The sequence below is a fragment of the Podarcis raffonei genome, chromosome 9 (genome assembly GCF_027172205.1).
Source record: "Podarcis raffonei isolate rPodRaf1 chromosome 9, rPodRaf1.pri, whole genome shotgun sequence".
Classification (NCBI taxonomy): domain Eukaryota; kingdom Metazoa; phylum Chordata; class Lepidosauria; order Squamata; family Lacertidae; genus Podarcis; species Podarcis raffonei.
In genome coordinates this window covers 33,437,538-33,455,226 of record NC_070610.1, presented here as the reverse complement: position 1 = coordinate 33,455,226, position 17,689 = coordinate 33,437,538, and the positions used below count along the sequence as shown (strand labels likewise).

Genomic DNA, 17,689 nt, shown 5'->3' with positions numbered 1-17,689 from the left:
CAACAGCCTAATCCTATACATGTCTACTCAGACAGAAGCCACACTGAGTTCAGTAGGATTTATTCCCACAAGAGCATAGGATGGCAACTGAAGCAAAGTGCAGACCTGAGCTTTGAGTGACTAAAAAGATAGAGAAGCAAGGAATGAGAAATGGGGGTGTGCACTGGGGGTTGCCCAGCCTGGTCTGAGAGTGGGAAATGACAGCAACAAGGAAAGTGAGCTTTGTCGGCATCAGCATATATTCCAGTTGGCTCCTTCTCTTGGTCGTTGGCCACTGGAGCTAGGCAGGGGTACATTGGAGAAGCTCATCCCTTAGAGGGGATAAGACATACTCCCCCCCAAAAAGAGGGGAATAAGTGTAGTAACATGCTGTCCTGCTAGTGACACACATTTTCCCCAAGTGATCTTGTTCTGTCTCTCTTTCTCTCCCACAACTGTATGTGCCATAATCGGAGAGAAACACAATGTACGAAACCCTGTATTTAACTGGAATAAGCATCTCTCACTTCCATGTAAACCCCTAAAAGTTCCCTTAGAACACACTTTCCCAACCCCTTAGATTCCCATAGAACAGCGATTCCCTCACCCTAGCAGCCATTCAGCAAGGCCTCCTAGAACAAGCATTTCATGGCTCCACATAGGTTGAGAATGACTGTAATTCATGGCACTTAATGAGCACTTTAGGGACACAGGTAGCGCTGTGGGTTAAACCACAGAGCCTAGGGCTTGCCGTTCAGAAGGTCAGTGGTTCGAATCCCCGCAATGGGGTGAGCGCCCGTTGCTCAGTCCCTGCTCCTGCCAACCTAGCAGTTCAAAAGCACGTCAAAGTGCAAGTAGATAAATAGGTACCGCTCCGCCGGGAAGGTAAACAGTGTTTCTGTGCGCTGCTCTGGTTCATCAGAAGTGGCTTAGTCATGCTGGCCACATGACCCGGAAGTTGTATGCTGGCTCCCTCGGCCAATAAAGCAAGATGAGCGCCGCAACCCCAGAGTCGGTCATGGCTGGACCTAATGGTCAGGGGTCCCTTTAGCTTTTAATGAACACTTTGGCTGCTTTTGCAACAATCAGTAGTGGGGATCTTCAGACCACTGTTTCATATTTCATTGTATTTATCCCATCCTTTCTCTGAGGAGCTTAGGGTATCATACATGGGTGTCGTCATTTGATTCTCCAACCACCCTGTGAAGTAGGCTGAAAACAAGACAGAATTTTTTGTAGGCCTACCCAGTTAAACTTTGTGGCTAAACAGGGTTTTGAAGTCAGGTGTTCCTAATGCAAAGGTAAATATTTTGTCCACCATGCCACAACTACTTAACGTGCAACGGATTTACTGCACAGCCAGTCAGGGTCTGTGCAAATCAGCCCTGCCTTTTCCCATCTGTTGACAGCATTACTTTAAGGGTCTGTCGGCTCTTTTCACCGAGTAGGTGAAAATAGTTTTATTTTCAAGCACATGTCGTTACTGAGACACATTTTGCAAATCTGAATGATAACCTGCTGCTTTTCCAGATCTTCAATTTAGCTATACAGTAGAAAAAGTTAAACAACAAATGCTATACATTGGTAAAATTAACTCAGTACATTTCCGAGCACAATTCAAAGTGTTGGTGCTGACCTTTAAAGCCCTAAACGGCCTCGGTCCAGTATACCTGAAGGAGCGACTCCACCCCCATCATTCTGCCCGGACGCTGAGGTCCAGCGCCGAGGGCCTTCTGGCGGTTCCCTCATTGCGAGAAGCAAAGCTGCAGGGAACCAGGCAGAGGGCCTTCTCGGTAGTGGCGCCCGCCCTGTGGAACGCCCTTCCAGCAGATGTCAAAGCGATAAACAACTACCTGACATTCAGAAGACATCTTAAGGCAGCCCTGTTTAGGGAAGTTTTTAACGTGTGATATTTTACTGTATTTTTGGTTTTTATGGAAGCCGCCCAGAGTGGCTGGGGAGGCCCAGCCAGATGGGCGGGGTATAAATAATAAATTATTATTATTATTACTATTATTACTATTATTACTATTATTACTATTATTATTATTATTATTATTATTATTATTATTATTATTATTATCTTAACATTGCTGATGCATGACAATACTTAAAAAGTAGGTCTGGAAACAATGTACAGTATAGCCATCTTTGTTCTATCTCAAAAGTTGAAAAGATCAATTTAGTGAATCACAGCAAATTTTATTCACTCTGGGGGGACTTGTTGACATCCGTCTGTCTCAAGAGACAATGGCATGCACTTCTGGGGGTGAAGTCAAACCACTGTGTTAGCAACACCAAAGTGCCCTCCCTGCTGCTCAAGTCTGGGCAATGTGTATGGAGGTCCAGGACCATCACTGATGTGGTCCAAATGAAAGCAGAGCAATGTTTATAAAGTTCCTGGTGCAGATTTCCAGAAACACATTAGTGTGATGCAAGCTATTCAGTTCAAACCGCATCACCTCTGTATTTCAAGAGTAAGGGTGTGCAGTTTCAGCTATTTCTTGGTCTGAGTGAGAATGTTTACTCTGCTGGTGGTGGTGCAACCGCTCCTAAAGAAAACCAGCCCTAGATCCCTTGAATTGGAATAACTTTCAACCAGTCACAAATACCTGCTTTTTGAAAGTTGTGGTGGGGCAGCTTCAAGTATTCTTGGATCACATTGATTCTTTCTATCCATTTTGATTTGTGTTCATGTCTGGCCATGGAAATGAGTTGCCCTTGGTCTCCCTGATGAATGGCCCTTACAAAGTTTGGATAGTCATTGGATTGTCCAGAACACTTTGTTGCTCAGCACATGAATTTTTCTGATTCGTGGTCACTGTGGACATGGAAGTTAACCTACTAACAGCTTCAAAAAAATAGAAATAAATTTTAAAAATTACCCAACTGAAAAATTCAGAAACACAATCTTTCAGTTTTGGGCTCGTAAACTCACCGAAGAATTGATGCTTTTGAATTATTGTGCTGGAGGAGACTCTTGAGAGTCCCATGGACTGCAAGAAGATCAAACCTCTCCATTCTTAAGGAAATCAGCCCTGAGTGCTCACTGGAAGGACAGATCCTCAAGTTGAGGCTCCAGTACTTTGGCCACCTCATGAAGACTCCCTGGAAAAGACCCTGATGCTGGGAAAGATGGAGGGCACAAGGAGAAGGGGACGACAGAGGACGAGATGGTTGGATGGTGTTCTCGAAGCTACCAGCATGAGATTGACCAAACTGCAGGAGGCAGTGGAGGACAGGAGTGCCTGGCGTGCTCTGGTCCATGGGGTCACGAAGAGTCGGACACGACTAAACGACTAAACAACAACAAACTCTAGCAGGTCTCAGAAATTGGAAGCTGGTAAATATCTCTCCCCTATTTGCACTTAGATGGCCTTTTTATATGCAGCAGTTGGACCTACCACTCTCGCTGATGGCCTCCATTGGTACCTACCTACAATTTCATTTTCAGTCATATATATATTATTTTAACTCTCAGAAGGAAAATATACTATGCTGATCATGGAGAGATTTCAGTAACTTAAAAATAAAAGATCAGTCATATCATAGCAGCCCTAGTCATCTCATCTTTGCTAGCCAAGGCCGGCCGATAGAAGGGCCTAGAATAATGTATCCTGACATTGTTCAAAACAACATTCTATTTGCTATTGCGTTTGGCTGCCAAATGTGGGTTTGCAGTGCAGATGAAAAAGATGCTGTAAGTCTTCTTTATAATATGATAATATGGGTCTGATTCACCTATAGACACCAGAACTGTCTATTTCACAGTTCATCCTACATAGTCCTGTTCCTAAATGGGCTACAAGCAGAGAACAAATGTTCTCTAGAAAGGTGCTTACACAGCAAAATAGCTTGGGATGACTTCTGCAGTGAACCATGCCACATGCTGAGAGAGACTGCTTAAAGGTTAAGCCTTAACCCTTAACCCTCCAAGTCTCTCTTTTCTTTTCTTTTTCTTTTTTTGCAGCTTAAAATCACTCTTCCCAAGCTGCTTCTTCACCCATGGGAAGAAAGATTAGCTTAACATATAGTTTGAGCCTGGTAAAGACTTTCAGACAACATGGGAATCCAGTACGCATGATATTCAGAAATTAATTTACACTTAATTACACTCATTTAATTTTTGCTGTCTCTGAAAATTCATTATGATCTTCAGGGGATTAAAAAAAAGAAGCTTCAACATTGCTCATAGTCAATGGATATACATAAATCCATTAAGATTGTAAAAAAGAAACATATTTTGTTAAAATGTCAGAAGAATATAAAGCTGCATTATCGGCTAGTCAAGTCTATCTAGGCCAGTATCTTTTATAGCTGCAATCTCAGGCAGCCGCTTCTGCAAGAAAGGCACTAACTGAACAGAACATTTCCCTCGTAATCTTTGTACACCACCATTTGTTCTCAAGGTAGACATCCTTAAAATGAGTATGTAATTAGCATATGCAATCCCCACAGGAAGTGTAGCATTCATAAATTGCTCATGACATGGAGAGCCCTGGAACTGTCCCTATTCTTGCACAAACTATCACACTCACATGCAGACACCCCACAGAAAAGGCAGCCACCCCAACTCCAGCATGGCAAATGGCAGGTTGGTAGGCAAGCAAGCAAGCAGCATGGGTGGCAAGTGGCCTAGACATGCTGTTTAACGGAGGGGAAGCACATCATTAAATGTGACTGCAGAGATGTTTGACAGAGGCAGGAAGACACTTCACATACCAAGCCGCCATTACTGGCAGCAGTTTCTAATCAAGCTTGGGTACCCATGAAACCAAATCTATGAAAATCTCCTAACACCAACAATTCCTTCAGGAAGAGCTTCAAAAGGAAGTGTGGTGTGCATTTTTCCCATCTTGGTCAACACTTGCTTTTCCCACATTGCCCCCACCCCTCACCGGAGATGTGTAAGCTAAAACTACATTGGGAGTGTGTGTATATCTCCATTCAGGGCTAGTCCTACTGTTAAGCAGAGTGAGGGGATCACCTCAGGCAGCTGATTTTGAGTTCATGAAAGGGCAGCAAAAGTCCTATTTCAGATGAGATTGAGAGGTAGAGAACAAGAAAGCATGAGGGAAATGTCAAGGGTCAAGCAGTAGAAACTGATTGTGTAGACTGAGTGAGTTGATGGAGCCTGTGATTCCCTTTTGTGAAATTTCTAAGACTATAAAAATTGACAGATAGATATGCAAGAGACCATAGTCCCAAGCCGCTATACCAATCAGGCAAAAAATTATGAAAAGCTTCATTTTCAGTGGATTAAGACAGAAACCTACCATGGTTTTAAAGTATAGTAATGTCTACAAGTTATTTTTACTATGTCTGCTTTTTTTTCTTCTTCAAAAAAGGGAAGAACAAAATAACAATCAATTTCACACGTAGCTCCAGTTTGCAATATGAAACTAGTACATAAAGGTATATTGCCCTCTGCTGGTTGGAATGAATTGTGATACATTGTTTATTTATTTTTACTGCTGGTTTCCTGCAACAGAAAGGGACTGAATAATAGTATCAAAATAAAAAAACACACACAACTCTTGTCCATTTTTTTAAGGTAAACCATCTAGGTTCATTCTAGGTAACAAAAAAGAAGGCAGGAAGAGCAAATCATCACATTATTTCCTTCCACTCCAAGCTGCCACAGTCATTATCAACCCTTGTTAGTGCCTAGTTTGATTAAAATCCATCGCTGTCACTGTCATGCTCAAAGTTGCTAACAAAATTACCACTGTGCAGAATAGTTACAACAATGCAAAATAAGAGCAGCTTAAGGATCAACATAAGGAACATGTTGATAGAAACCTGGGGTGCTAAATTTGGCCACTTTTTCTGCTGCTGTCATGAAAAAGTCCTGCAGAGGCAGCAAGAGTCGGGCCCATGCAGTGGGGCAGCTGGGTACACTTGCCAGTAGTCTGTTTTTTACAGAGTACTTCAAAGTATTTTACCACTTTGAACAACAGGTTCACATATTTGTACAAATTAACGTGCAGATGGATTCTTTTCCACTGCTTTTTTTTTAATTGTCAAACATTTTCCTCACAATGCAGCATTGAACTCCTGCAAGTTACTGCACTGTGTACTACTCAATACTACTTCTATAGCAATGACAACTACAAACAGGTGTAACTTAAGCACATTAAAAGCAAATCTTTTTTAAAATTGAAACCAGCTTTCTGCATGCAAGATCCGTCCTACATATCATGTAAATTAACTCCTATTTTTCAGCTGGCTGCTATATTGCTTTTGTGTAATTTGTTTTTACTTAATGGCAAGAGTTTTGTTTCACAAAAGGTTTTCAGAGTGGAAGGAAACCAAAGGCTGAAGGGTATATTTTGCCTGTTGTGAAAGACATTTTGAGCAGTGGTTCTCAGCCAGGGGATCATTTCCATGCATTAGTTGGAGAAAATTAGCTATAAAGACAAAGGACTGGAGCTAAACGGTATGAATCAAAACTAATTGAGTAAAATATATTTGAAAACATGTGTATGTAATGATGAAAACAGGAAGCAAAAATGCAAAGTTTTGAAAAGTTACACTGCACAGATTCTCCATGCCCTCTCAGTTTCAAATGGAAACTCTTCAGAGCAAGATTTCATGATAGCAAATGCATGCAGCTAGTTGCTTAAGGAATGCATTTTATTACTGGACATGAATTTCACATGGCAGCCCAAACTTCTGGCTACTTATAGTCATGTTACATTATAACTAAATTGAATGTGAGAAAACTGGAGGATTTGTTTGCATTTCTGAATGAATTAAAAGCTCCATTCTACTCAAGCACAGAGGTTTTTTCTATTCATGTCAAATGCGATAGGCAGCTTAGTTTTATTGATGCTGGGATAACCTTTGCCATGATTTTCAAACTGTGACATGTAAAACTTTATTTTATCATCACTGGTGATCCACACACTGATAATCTCAAGACTGGACTAACGTAATGTGTTCTTTGTGGGACTGCCCTTGAACTTCGTTCAGAATCTTGAGTTAGTTCAGAATGTAGTGGCAAGGTTTCTTTCTTGGGTGCCTTACTGCAAACATTTAACAGCACATCTAAAAACAGCTACACTGGCTGCCTGTGGTTGCCTGCTTCTAGCTATTTGCATTGACGTACAAAACCCTTTAATACCTGAGATACCTGGATACCTGAGAGAACACCTTCTGCTGTACAGACCAAAAATATATTTAAAAAATTGGCTGAGGGAGGCTCTCTTAGCTGAGACCTGCTAAATATTTAGCAATATGCAGGAGAGCCTTCTCGGTGGTGGCACTCCAGGTTTTGAACACCCTTCCCTTGAGATATGGCTAGTGCCTACTCTTTTAAACTTTCAATGCCAGGCTTTCTGTGGACTTTAGCACCAACGGCTGTTAGCTGTAAATACCTTTATGTTCTTTTATGACATAGCCAGATTTGTTTTAATTTGTGACCCACTTTGGAATTGCATTTATTTTATTCATTTATATACTGCTTATATTAAAAAAAAATGTAATGAATAACATGTGAGATGTGTTTTAAGTAAGAAAGAAAAAACAAAATAAAAAATCCTTCCAGTAGCACCTTAGAGACAACTAAGTTTGTTATTGGTATGAGCTTTTGTGTGCATGCACACTGTAAAGCCTAACTTGCAGTTTTGGTTAAAAAGAAAAACCTGTCTTTTTTGCATATTCCACTACAAGAAAGAGATAAATTCAGTAATCTGCATTTATCTTCTCTAATAGCCTAGGAAGGCAGCTCAAAATGCAGAAGACAGAGGCTCTGCTGAAGAAAGTACTGCTATTTCAAAGCACTTTTCAGAATCAATCCTTTCTTATTATTTTTAACAAAGGTGGGGGGGACTTCACAGGACAAACACATATGCAGTGAAATAAGTTCTTTTTGAACTTGGCACACCAGCAAGGTTTCAAAAGCTTTCTAACAAAGGACTGCAAATTGCTCTAAGGGGATTTGATAAGTTAAACACAAAGGAGTCGTGCTTTATCGGTAATGGCATAACTTGTATTTCCTATACTCTTGAGCTCCAGATTCATTTCCAACCAAGGCAACAGCAACATATATTAATTCTGCCAAGGGTGAAGATCTTGCAGCACTTAGTACTCAGGAGCAGGCACCAGTTAATATGTTAATTTTCTTCCATGAAGATTTAAATACCAAGCTATGCATAGGCATTACTGTTTGTACATAACTTTTAGTCCTGACAGAACATATTTTAATACCCACCAGAGACTTTGCTGAGTTGCAATTGTAAACATATGTCTGTCAGTTTCCAATTGGTGAAAAAAGGCATGAGTAATATCTCAGAGGAGGGAGCTTTGGATATTGTTGCAACAAGAATTCACTGTGCAAGAGTAAACACAAAGTTAAAGGGGACAATTGAAATGCTGCTGTTTAACTTGTCATTTGTAGCGATCTGCATGACAAAGTATAATAAAAGTAACAATAATGAACACTAGTTCTTTCAAAATTTTCAAAACAATTTACATATATTTTCTTGCTATAATACTTACAGATCAGCAAGGTAGTCTATAATTATATTTTTAATACATAAAGGAAACAATGAAATAACAGTACAGTGGTACCTCAGGTTACATATGCTTCAGGTTACATACGCTTCAGGTTACAGACTCCGATAACTCAGAAATATTACCTCGGGTTAAAAACTTTGCTTCAGGATGAGAACAGAAATCGTGATCCAGCAGCGTGGCAGCAGCAGGAGGCCCCATTAGCTAAAGTGGTGCTTCAGGTTAAGAACAGTTTCAGGTTAAGAACGGACCTCCGGAACGAATTAAGTACTTAACCCGAGGTACCACTGTAATGGACACAGATTTGCTGAGCTACTCACAATATTACTGCTGGTTACATATGTCTGCCCACCCAAACCAATTGCATAGACAACCCACATACAGCAGAAAGGGGGCCAAAGACTGGGGGGGGGGGTGCCCTGCCTAAGACCTATAAGCTAGTTCACTGCAAGGCCCAGATTCAAAGTGGGGTTGGCCAAATTTGTAACTCATTCTTTTAGGGACTGTACCACACAACTTATCAGCAAAAGCAATAGTGTGTGCATATTTAACTCTAGTAAAATCCCAACATTTCAGTCTTTTAATATGAATAAAATGTGTGCTTCTTTTGTAAACAAGTTTGTGGTTTTCTTTGTTTTTTAAAAAAAACTTAACTAGAGATCTGCCAACAAACAAAACCCCTTGCATGCACACATACTACATGCTATCGTTATAAGAGCTTAGAGTGGTTCAAGAAGAAAAACACAGGAGAGGCAGAAAAGCATGATTTACACACCACGAAGAGATTGCATTGAATATGCAATCATGTTTAGATCTGAAAATTAATTCACATAAGAAGCTACTGAGGTTTCAAAGTTAGTACGTCTGGCATCAAAAGCAAACACTGTCTGGATAACACCAGTAATGGTACAATTGATATAGTAAAACACAGCAAGTTCTACGTTGTCAGTTCTTGATTATGTGTTATCTGCACTTTTGTCATTGGAACAATGAAAATACTACACTTCAGTTGCAATGTTATGCCCAAACAGACACAGAATTAAGAGCTTATGTATGGGTCCCCCTGTCCTATACACAAACCACCCCAATGTATGCTTATCCAACTTTAAAATAAAATTGAAACTCCAAGGAAGAATATTATTTTCCTTTCCAAGGTAATTTATTACATTGCTAAACTGATCCCGAAGCTATGATTTTTCTCTCTTTCTCTCTTGATGTTTACATTACATCTCCTTTCTATAATCTAAACTCATCACTTCTTTTCCCAGGCTAGTAGACAAGACTAAACAACCAGTTGTCTCCTTTTTCAAATATATAGTAACTTTGTAACTTTCTTCTCTGCATTTTTTCCCTCTTCCCAGCCTACATGATCCTTTGTTTTTTTAAAAATAATATTTATTAAAAAAAAATTTAAAATTATAAAAAAGACAAAACAGAAAAATAGAAAGAAAAAATACATCCATCATTCTCAAATTTCTAACTTTCATTACCTTCTTTCTTTGACCTCCTCCTCCTCCCCTTTCTTGTATCCTGGTTAATAATTATCACAGCAAATCCTTTCCATAGTTCATAATATTTTGTCCTTACATTATCTTAATCTATTTTCATCTTGTCTTATAGCAAACCTTAAAACTTAAATCTTATTTTTACCAACTTCTCATAACCATATCATTAACCTAATTCTTTAAACATTTTTGCTAGAACCAAGTAGTTCCATTTCAACATTTTTCTAACATTCATCAATTATTTAAAACAGTCCTAATGATAAAAAAAAGAAAAGTAAAACAATCCAATCTTCATCCAGCGTCCCTTCCTCCTGGTCCCGGATTTTGTCAGTCCTTTTTGTCCCATTAATCTAGCGCATTAACCTGGTATCCTTATATCCGAGGCCCTCAAGTCTCTTCCATGTCCCTTCTGCGACTCTTCTTCATATTTTCCTTTCACTCGTGGGAACTCCAGCTTAGTAGTATTTTTGACGCTTTTCAGCATATCGGCCCCATTTCCATAGTCCAGACTAAACTCCATGTGATATTTAAACACCTGTTTCAGATTCCCTCCAAAATTAAAAGCCCCCACAGCTCCAAACATCTGACGGCCCATTACCAGACTCAGAGAGTCCAAACATCCCTGCATGGGAGGGTCAGTCCAACCCCCCATTTCCAAACCAAACCAGACTTTATCTTTCCAAATCTGGTTTTTTCCAAATTCATTTATCAAATCCAAAGGCTCATGATCCTGCAGGGCCGCCCCTCCCTCCATTTCTGGCACCCAGGATTCAGCAGTATCCTCTTCACTCATCTGTACTGTCATAGCACACTCCTGTTTTAGTTCCTGGGTAGGCTCCATGTAGTTTCCTACTGCCTGTTCAAAATTTCTGGTCGCATTAGTCATCAAATCCGTCTTCTGGCTTAGCTGATCCAATAGGGCATTTATTTTACAGAAAGCACCCAACAGAGCTTCTGAAAACATTGTCCTTCAAGGTCACAAGTCCTTTCCCACGATTGTAATCTGTAACAGCTGCAAGCTCCTGAAGTTGGTTACAATTTCACAGTCTCCCTCTAGGGGGAAAACTTCTGTTTATTCTTTCTTTTAAGAACAATAGCAACAAAGTTTCTTTTTTAAGGTATTCCGTCAATATTTGTTCCTTTAAAATGTGAAAGGAAACAATGGAGTCACTATGTTACTTTTCTTTTAGCTGTCTGTCAAAAACATTTGTCTCTGGTCAATGAGCTTCAAACGTCAGTCCTGACACTCCGCTCCAGGATCAGGACGGTGGAAAGTTACTTTACTTTAAACTCACTTCTGCAGGTTTAAACAGTCCAAAAAGAAAAAAGAAGATCCCCCTTCTTCTCCTGCTACCGAAGGGGGGTTCCACATTTTAAATGATGAAAGCCAATCCTTTAAAAGTGATTTTCTAAGCTCTAGTTACATTGTCTTTGCTTTATTCTGACTACAAAGAAACGGAAGGCTGACTTCCTGTTTAGACCTTCCCGTTTCAGTACCAAATTGAAATAAATTTTAAGTCCAATTCCTCTCTCCTGGCCAGTCCTTATTTAAAGTCCAATTGTTCGAGTTTTAAGTACTCACGGGTGATTCTTTAGATCCAAATTGTCCCAGGAAAAAGGCAGCACTCTCCGGCAATGGCTATGCGGCTTCGCTCCACGGAAAAAGCAGTAGACTCACAGCACCGCGCCACTTCCCCCTCTTCGCTTCGGAGCCCCTTAATGGGTTCCTTTGCGGGTTGGGGGGGCGCTAAAGGTGCCCGCCGAGTCCCATGGTCACAGGCTTCCGCCTGTGATTTTTTAAAGGGTCACCGCTTCGCCGTAGCGGAAAAGACCCGTTTCGCGCGGAGCTGGTCCCTCCGGTTCAGAGGGAGTCTGCCATTGCCGATGGCGCCACCCCGAAAGTCTCCCTACATGATCCTTTGAGAGCTCTTCCAATTCCTTTGCCAGATTGTCTAAACTTCTCCTGAATCACATGGTGCCGAAATGAATGCTTCTTTAAAGCACACACAGCCCGCCATGAAGAACTAAACAGGTATAAATTTCATGCATTTTTTTTCTACTTTCACTGCATCAGATGTAATCAGCCTTTGGGTTGCTTCTGTTTAAGCCATGGTAACAGACCAGTTAATCATGATTAAATCAAATTATTTAAATGGGTCTACTCTAAGTATGACTTACTCAGAGGCAACACTTTAATTGGAGGCTACATGCTTTAACCATAATAAAATGTATGGCAGGGGGGAATTTAAATGGATGCTTGTTACCGGTATATGCCACTAGATTCTACACATGTTTATTCACTAAGATCTGCAACATTTACAACACAGTCCTATACTCTGAAGCAAGTCCTATTGAGTTCATTGGGGTTTATTCCCAAGTAAGTGGGGTTGGGATTGCAGTTTTAGACGATCAATTGGACAGGACAGTAATTCTGTAGCAGAGCATCTGTCTTGCATATGGAAGGTCCCAAGTTCAATCCTCAGCATCTTCAGGTACAGCTGGCAGAATCCCCTGCCTTGAGCCCTGGAAAGCCACTGCCAGCCTGTGTAGACAATATTGAGCTAGATGGAACAACAGTCTGACCTGGCACAATGCAACTTCCTATGTTATCTAACTTAATAGGAAAATAATCTATTGAAAACCTTAATGAGTGTAAAAAGTACTCAAAACCAGAAAGCAGATTTAAATTTACTCTTAATGTGAGTACATACAAAATACATTGACAGCATTTTTCCACACAAGACAGTCGCTGATGAAACACGAGTAAAAATTATTTTAAAGCATTTCCCCCCTCCATGCCTGTTTCTATGCGAATGCATGAATATTTAATCCAATAATGGATTAAAAGCTATATCAAGTGTGTGTGTGTGTGTGTGTGTGTGTGTGTGTGTGTGTTACAGTCCTTTTCCAAGGTAAATGCCCGTAGGATTGTGGTTTTAGGACCACACTATTCATGAGGCAGGACATATGTGATCAAATATCACAAGGCTTTTATTTACTTTGAAGCACTTGTGAAAGGGGGTACTGGTAATTCAAGTCAATGAACTGTGACTGGGGAAACAGGTTAACCCTTTCCCCCTGTGATACTCCCTTATCAAAATCACCCCACAAGTTGCTAATAACCACCATCAGGAGAACAGACATAGTGCCTGTATTTACACCTTTCCCCACCTGCAGCCAGCTAACAAACTTTGAGAAGGAGGGTTTCTGTAACTTCCCCACATTACTTTAGCACACACCCCCTCACCTGGCCAGGGGCTTTGGAGCAAAGGAAAATATGTCAAAAGATCATGTCATGTATCTCCCATGCCAGGCATAAATTCTCCCATAGGCCTTTTTTTTTAGAGAGAGAGAAAGACACATTTAGGAACTATTGTTCTAGGAAATTCATATATTATCTAGGCAGAATAGTTTTGGCCCAGGAAAAGCTATCTTCAGAAAATGTATCCTGGCAACATCTAAGCCACTAGAGCAGGAAGACTTTACAATACTTAGTGATTTACTGTCAGTCAAAATTTACATGCATGCTGGCATCAAGTACTGGAGACACAGAGGAATAAAAAGAGGCAAGAATCATTACGAACAAATTGCAGCTGACTTTGTTACCCCTCTCCTTGTCCTTTTTCTTTATAACTAATACTCTAGATTCCACAGTTTATGGGCACTGTTGCATGAAAAAGTATAATCTGATTTTCTCCTCCAGCAGTACTTGTTGTATCTTGGAACTACATTCAGACCCAAGACATTCTTTGGAAGCAGTGAACTGTTGCCTTGCTTCCAGAGATGGGATGTTTCCTAGTAGAGGAAAAACAAATCAAAGCAGGCCGAATGGGGGAAGCAATGGAGAAGAGCCATGCAAGTCATCTCCATTAAAATTAGTTTTATTAACTTAAGGTTTTCCTACTGCAATGGTCATTAGTGCATTAAATTCATATAAGCATAGGACCTAAGAAGTAGGAAAACTCAGATATCTAGTCCTTGACTATTCATGGACTATCAGCTAATCCATGGCTATTCTGGTTTTAGCTTTTGTAGCCTAAACCCTAGTTAATCATAGTGGACAACAAATCATAGAACTGTATGGTTGGAAGAGATCCCAAGGGTCATCTAGTTCACCCCCCTAAAATGCAGGAATCACACCTAAAGAATCCCTGACAGATGGCTACCTGACCTATGCTTAAAAACCTCCAGTGAAGGAGAGTCTACCACCTTCCAGAGAGTCCATTCTACTATCAGGAAGTTCTTCCTAATGTTTAGTCGGCACATAAACACTGCACATAATACTGCACATAAACACACCCACACAAGTTGAAGGGGTTTGTTTCTACAAGGTCCATATTCTGAAAGCAGAAATGTAATACATGGCTGAACCTCAAAAAAAATTCCACATCCATCCCCAACAGGGGTGCCAACCTGAATAAAATATGGGGGGCAGGTAAGCCCCACCCAGCATAATCAATCACACACACCATTTGAATGGCAATGTCCATCAACTTGGGTGGGTGGCCCCCTCAAATATTTTATTGGGGGGGAGGGACCTCAGCCCCTAGGAGTTGGGTCCTATGCTTCCCAAGACTGCTTGTTCCATTGGCAGAATGCTCTTAATGTAGCATTAATAAAAGAAGATGCCTCTAGTCTAAGTGTTATATATCACTTTTATTGTTCCAATGAGACCTGCTGCTGGAGGGAAGGTGGTTCATTATTCAAGGGAAGGAAACTGAGTTATGTTTATGAAAGAAAAGGGTTGACATTACTAAGCGCACGGCGGGGGAGAACAGAGAATATCAGAAACTGGTATTCTGAACCTTTTCCCAGCATGTGGCTACAGCGATTAGTAAAACTTTGCCTACCAACCATGGGTGTGTATTGCACATGATATAACTAACTGCAAATTTCCATATGTTTACAACCACTGACTATGTGTACAGAATGCAGCAACCCAAAAAGGAAAATGGAGTAGTATTGTTTTAAAAAGAAACCCACCCCAAATGTTCCCATTATGCAGAATCCCTGCCAAGAGGGGAAAGTTGCCAATCCTACTACAAAACCCTGGCAAACCATTCATTAGACAATTCTGGCACATTTGTTCACATTCATCACTGAACTATATAACTTCATAGCGTCAGGAGAATTCTGGCAAAATGCCCTTTTATCAATGGTGGAAACCTAGCCTGTACCAACAGACAGCAAAGTTTAAAAAGCTACTTAGATACAACAACCCCTAATGGTCTGAGCCTACACCCTCAAACCCATTCAGAAAAGTCCTACTGATTGCCTGCACAACTACAGTAAATACATTTAGTAAACGGAAGATTTTGGGCTCCTCTCCAAACTTTTGGCACATGTCTCACATGACACATCTTAAGTCCAAAGCTTGCCTCACACCTTCTGAGTGAATACCTCAAGTATCCAGGGGTTGTTATGCTGTTCTGCAGTAAACTGTTCTGCAACCTTCTGACAAATGGCAAGATATACATGGCTTACTAAGGGCCCCTCCTTCTTAGTGCACATTCATGATTATTGTCCTTTGAAATGTATATTTATTATTATTTGCGCTCATGATGCTCCTGTGGGTTGGTGAGGGGCCACCTTAAGGGTAGGTGAACTCAGTGGCTGCGTGTTTTAAAAAATATATACTTTCTGCAGTGATCTAGGGAGGCAAAAAGTGAGTGTCTGCTGAGCTGAAGGATGGGCCAAGTTGAGCAAGCAAGCCATACATACATACGGTACATCTTCCACATACAACTTAGTAGCACCGTGAAACTGTAGAGCTAACAAACCTGGACATGGGGCAATTGGGACAATTTGTTCCAGGCCTGCCACTAATGATTACTGAATGCCACCTAAGATTTTCAGGCGAGGTGCCACCAGAGAGAGATTTTCTGTGGTAGTTATCATAGGACAACGTGTAGGAGTGGTGTGAGGCCATTCCTTAAGACAGGAAGTCTTCCTGAGTGAGTAGTGGTGAAGGCTAGCAGCAGGCCACAACATGGAGACCTGTGAGACTGAGCCCCAGGAAGTCAAAGGAAGTTCTGCCAGATGGGGGTTGGAATCTGGAATAGGCAGTACAACCTATCCTAGGGCCATACCAAGACATTTTGACACCTGAGGTGAACCACAAAATGGCAACGTTGTCATAGTTCCTGGCACCACCAGTGAAGAAATGCACCAAGAATAAAGCTGGAAAATCAAATCATCCCTACCCAGCAGATGAACTGGCAATCAAAGGCCAGTGTGGGGCAGGGGGGGTCCACTTTGAATCATGCCAGGCAGGTGCATAGCCCAGTAGACCCCAGAGCGCAGCCCTTGCCAGTTCCTCCCTAGGGGTGGGAAGAGACCAGCAGCACCTTCTAGTCATCAGATGCCCTGCAGAGGCAGCACTGGAGGAGCTGCAAGGAGGCGGCAGATATGGCCTCCAAGGAGCATGACGCAGCCGTGAATACCACATAGGCAGGGAATGTGTTCATTGGAAGCCGGATCTGCTGCCTCTGGGGATCTTGCCACCTGAGGCAGTCTCTTCACTTTGCCTAGTGGATGTGTCAGTTCTGCTAGCATCCTGCATACTGTTTACACATGGGGAAACTTTGGGGTGGTCACCCTACTTATTTCCAATCAGTGCATATCCAGCAACTTCCTGCAGGCAGTGGCGTAGCGTGGGGGGTGCAGGGGGGCCGGCAGCACCGGGCGCAACATGTGGGGGTTAGGGTTAGGGTGCGCAAATCCACGGGTTAGGGGGCGCAAATCCACGGGTTAGGGGGCGCAAATTACTTGCCTTGCCCCGGGTGCTGACAACCCACGCTACGCCACTGGCTGCAGGAATCCTTTAACTTTTTTAAATGTCCTGCTTAGTTTTCCTCCGGTTTTTGTTGTAAAGCAATGGTGTGGTGGAATCGGGGAAGCCTTGCAGAACCAACTAAAGTGTAAGAAAGCCACTTTTATTGTGCCAGGGGCTATTTTCCCGAATATAGCAAAAGACCACTCTGAGCTAGTAAACAAGTAAACCCAAGGAAACAAAACAAGCAGAAGGCAGGGCTGTGGTAGCACGAGCAGCTGTAGAGCGGGGCAGGAAAGAATTGCTGGTTATTGTTTTGCCAGGAGAGCTTCTTGGGTCTCTGAAGCGGAGCGAGCTGCTCCTGCCCAAACACTCTCTTTTTCTTCTACTTCTACAACTTCGAGGGACGTGACTGACCCCCGTCCTCCATTTCACGGCGGGTCTCCGTAAATGCAACCGCGACGAGCGCCTTCTTTCGAGTCTTTTAACCTCGCAGCCCATAGACAACCAGTTACAGAAATAACGTCCCCTGACAAAAACCACCTTCCCACCCTCACGCCTCCCCCCTGCCCCGGTCGTGGGGGGGGGGAGGCGGGGCGGGGGTCGCTGCAGCCGCCTCTGACCCGGGATAGTCCCGCTTCGAGCGAGGCGCCAGGCAGCAACGCCGCTGCTCCGAGGGCGGGAAGTTGCCCAGTCTATGCCAACTCCCGTCGAAGTTTCCCCGGAGCCCCAACTTCGCGCGTCTCTCCGCCACGAGGGCTCCTCCTTCCTCCCCTCGGGACTAACTCACCCATGTCGCCTCTCTCGGCTCCACGCGGATCCCCCTGCAGCGCAGCAGCAGCAGCAGCTCCCTCAGCGACCCTCCGGCGCTCTCCCCGAGAGGAGCCGCGCCTCGCCAGCTGCCCCCACCCCCAGT

The 17,689-nt window shown here is 42.3% G+C and overlaps 1 protein-coding gene across 2 annotated transcripts in view; it reads right to left on the bottom strand.

Moving 5' to 3' along the window:
• Positions 1-17,689, bottom strand: part of GPM6A (glycoprotein M6A) — a 171,402-nt gene extending 153,713 nt beyond the window's left edge. The window contains exon 1 of one of the 2 annotated variants that reach the window (XM_053402620.1): positions 17,564-17,689. In XM_053402620.1, the coding sequence (XP_053258595.1) occupies positions 17,564-17,567 (4 nt within the window). In that variant the 5' untranslated portion in view covers positions 17,568-17,689. The remainder of the gene's footprint in view (positions 1-17,563) is intronic. The other variant, XM_053402618.1, reaches the window with a different exon arrangement.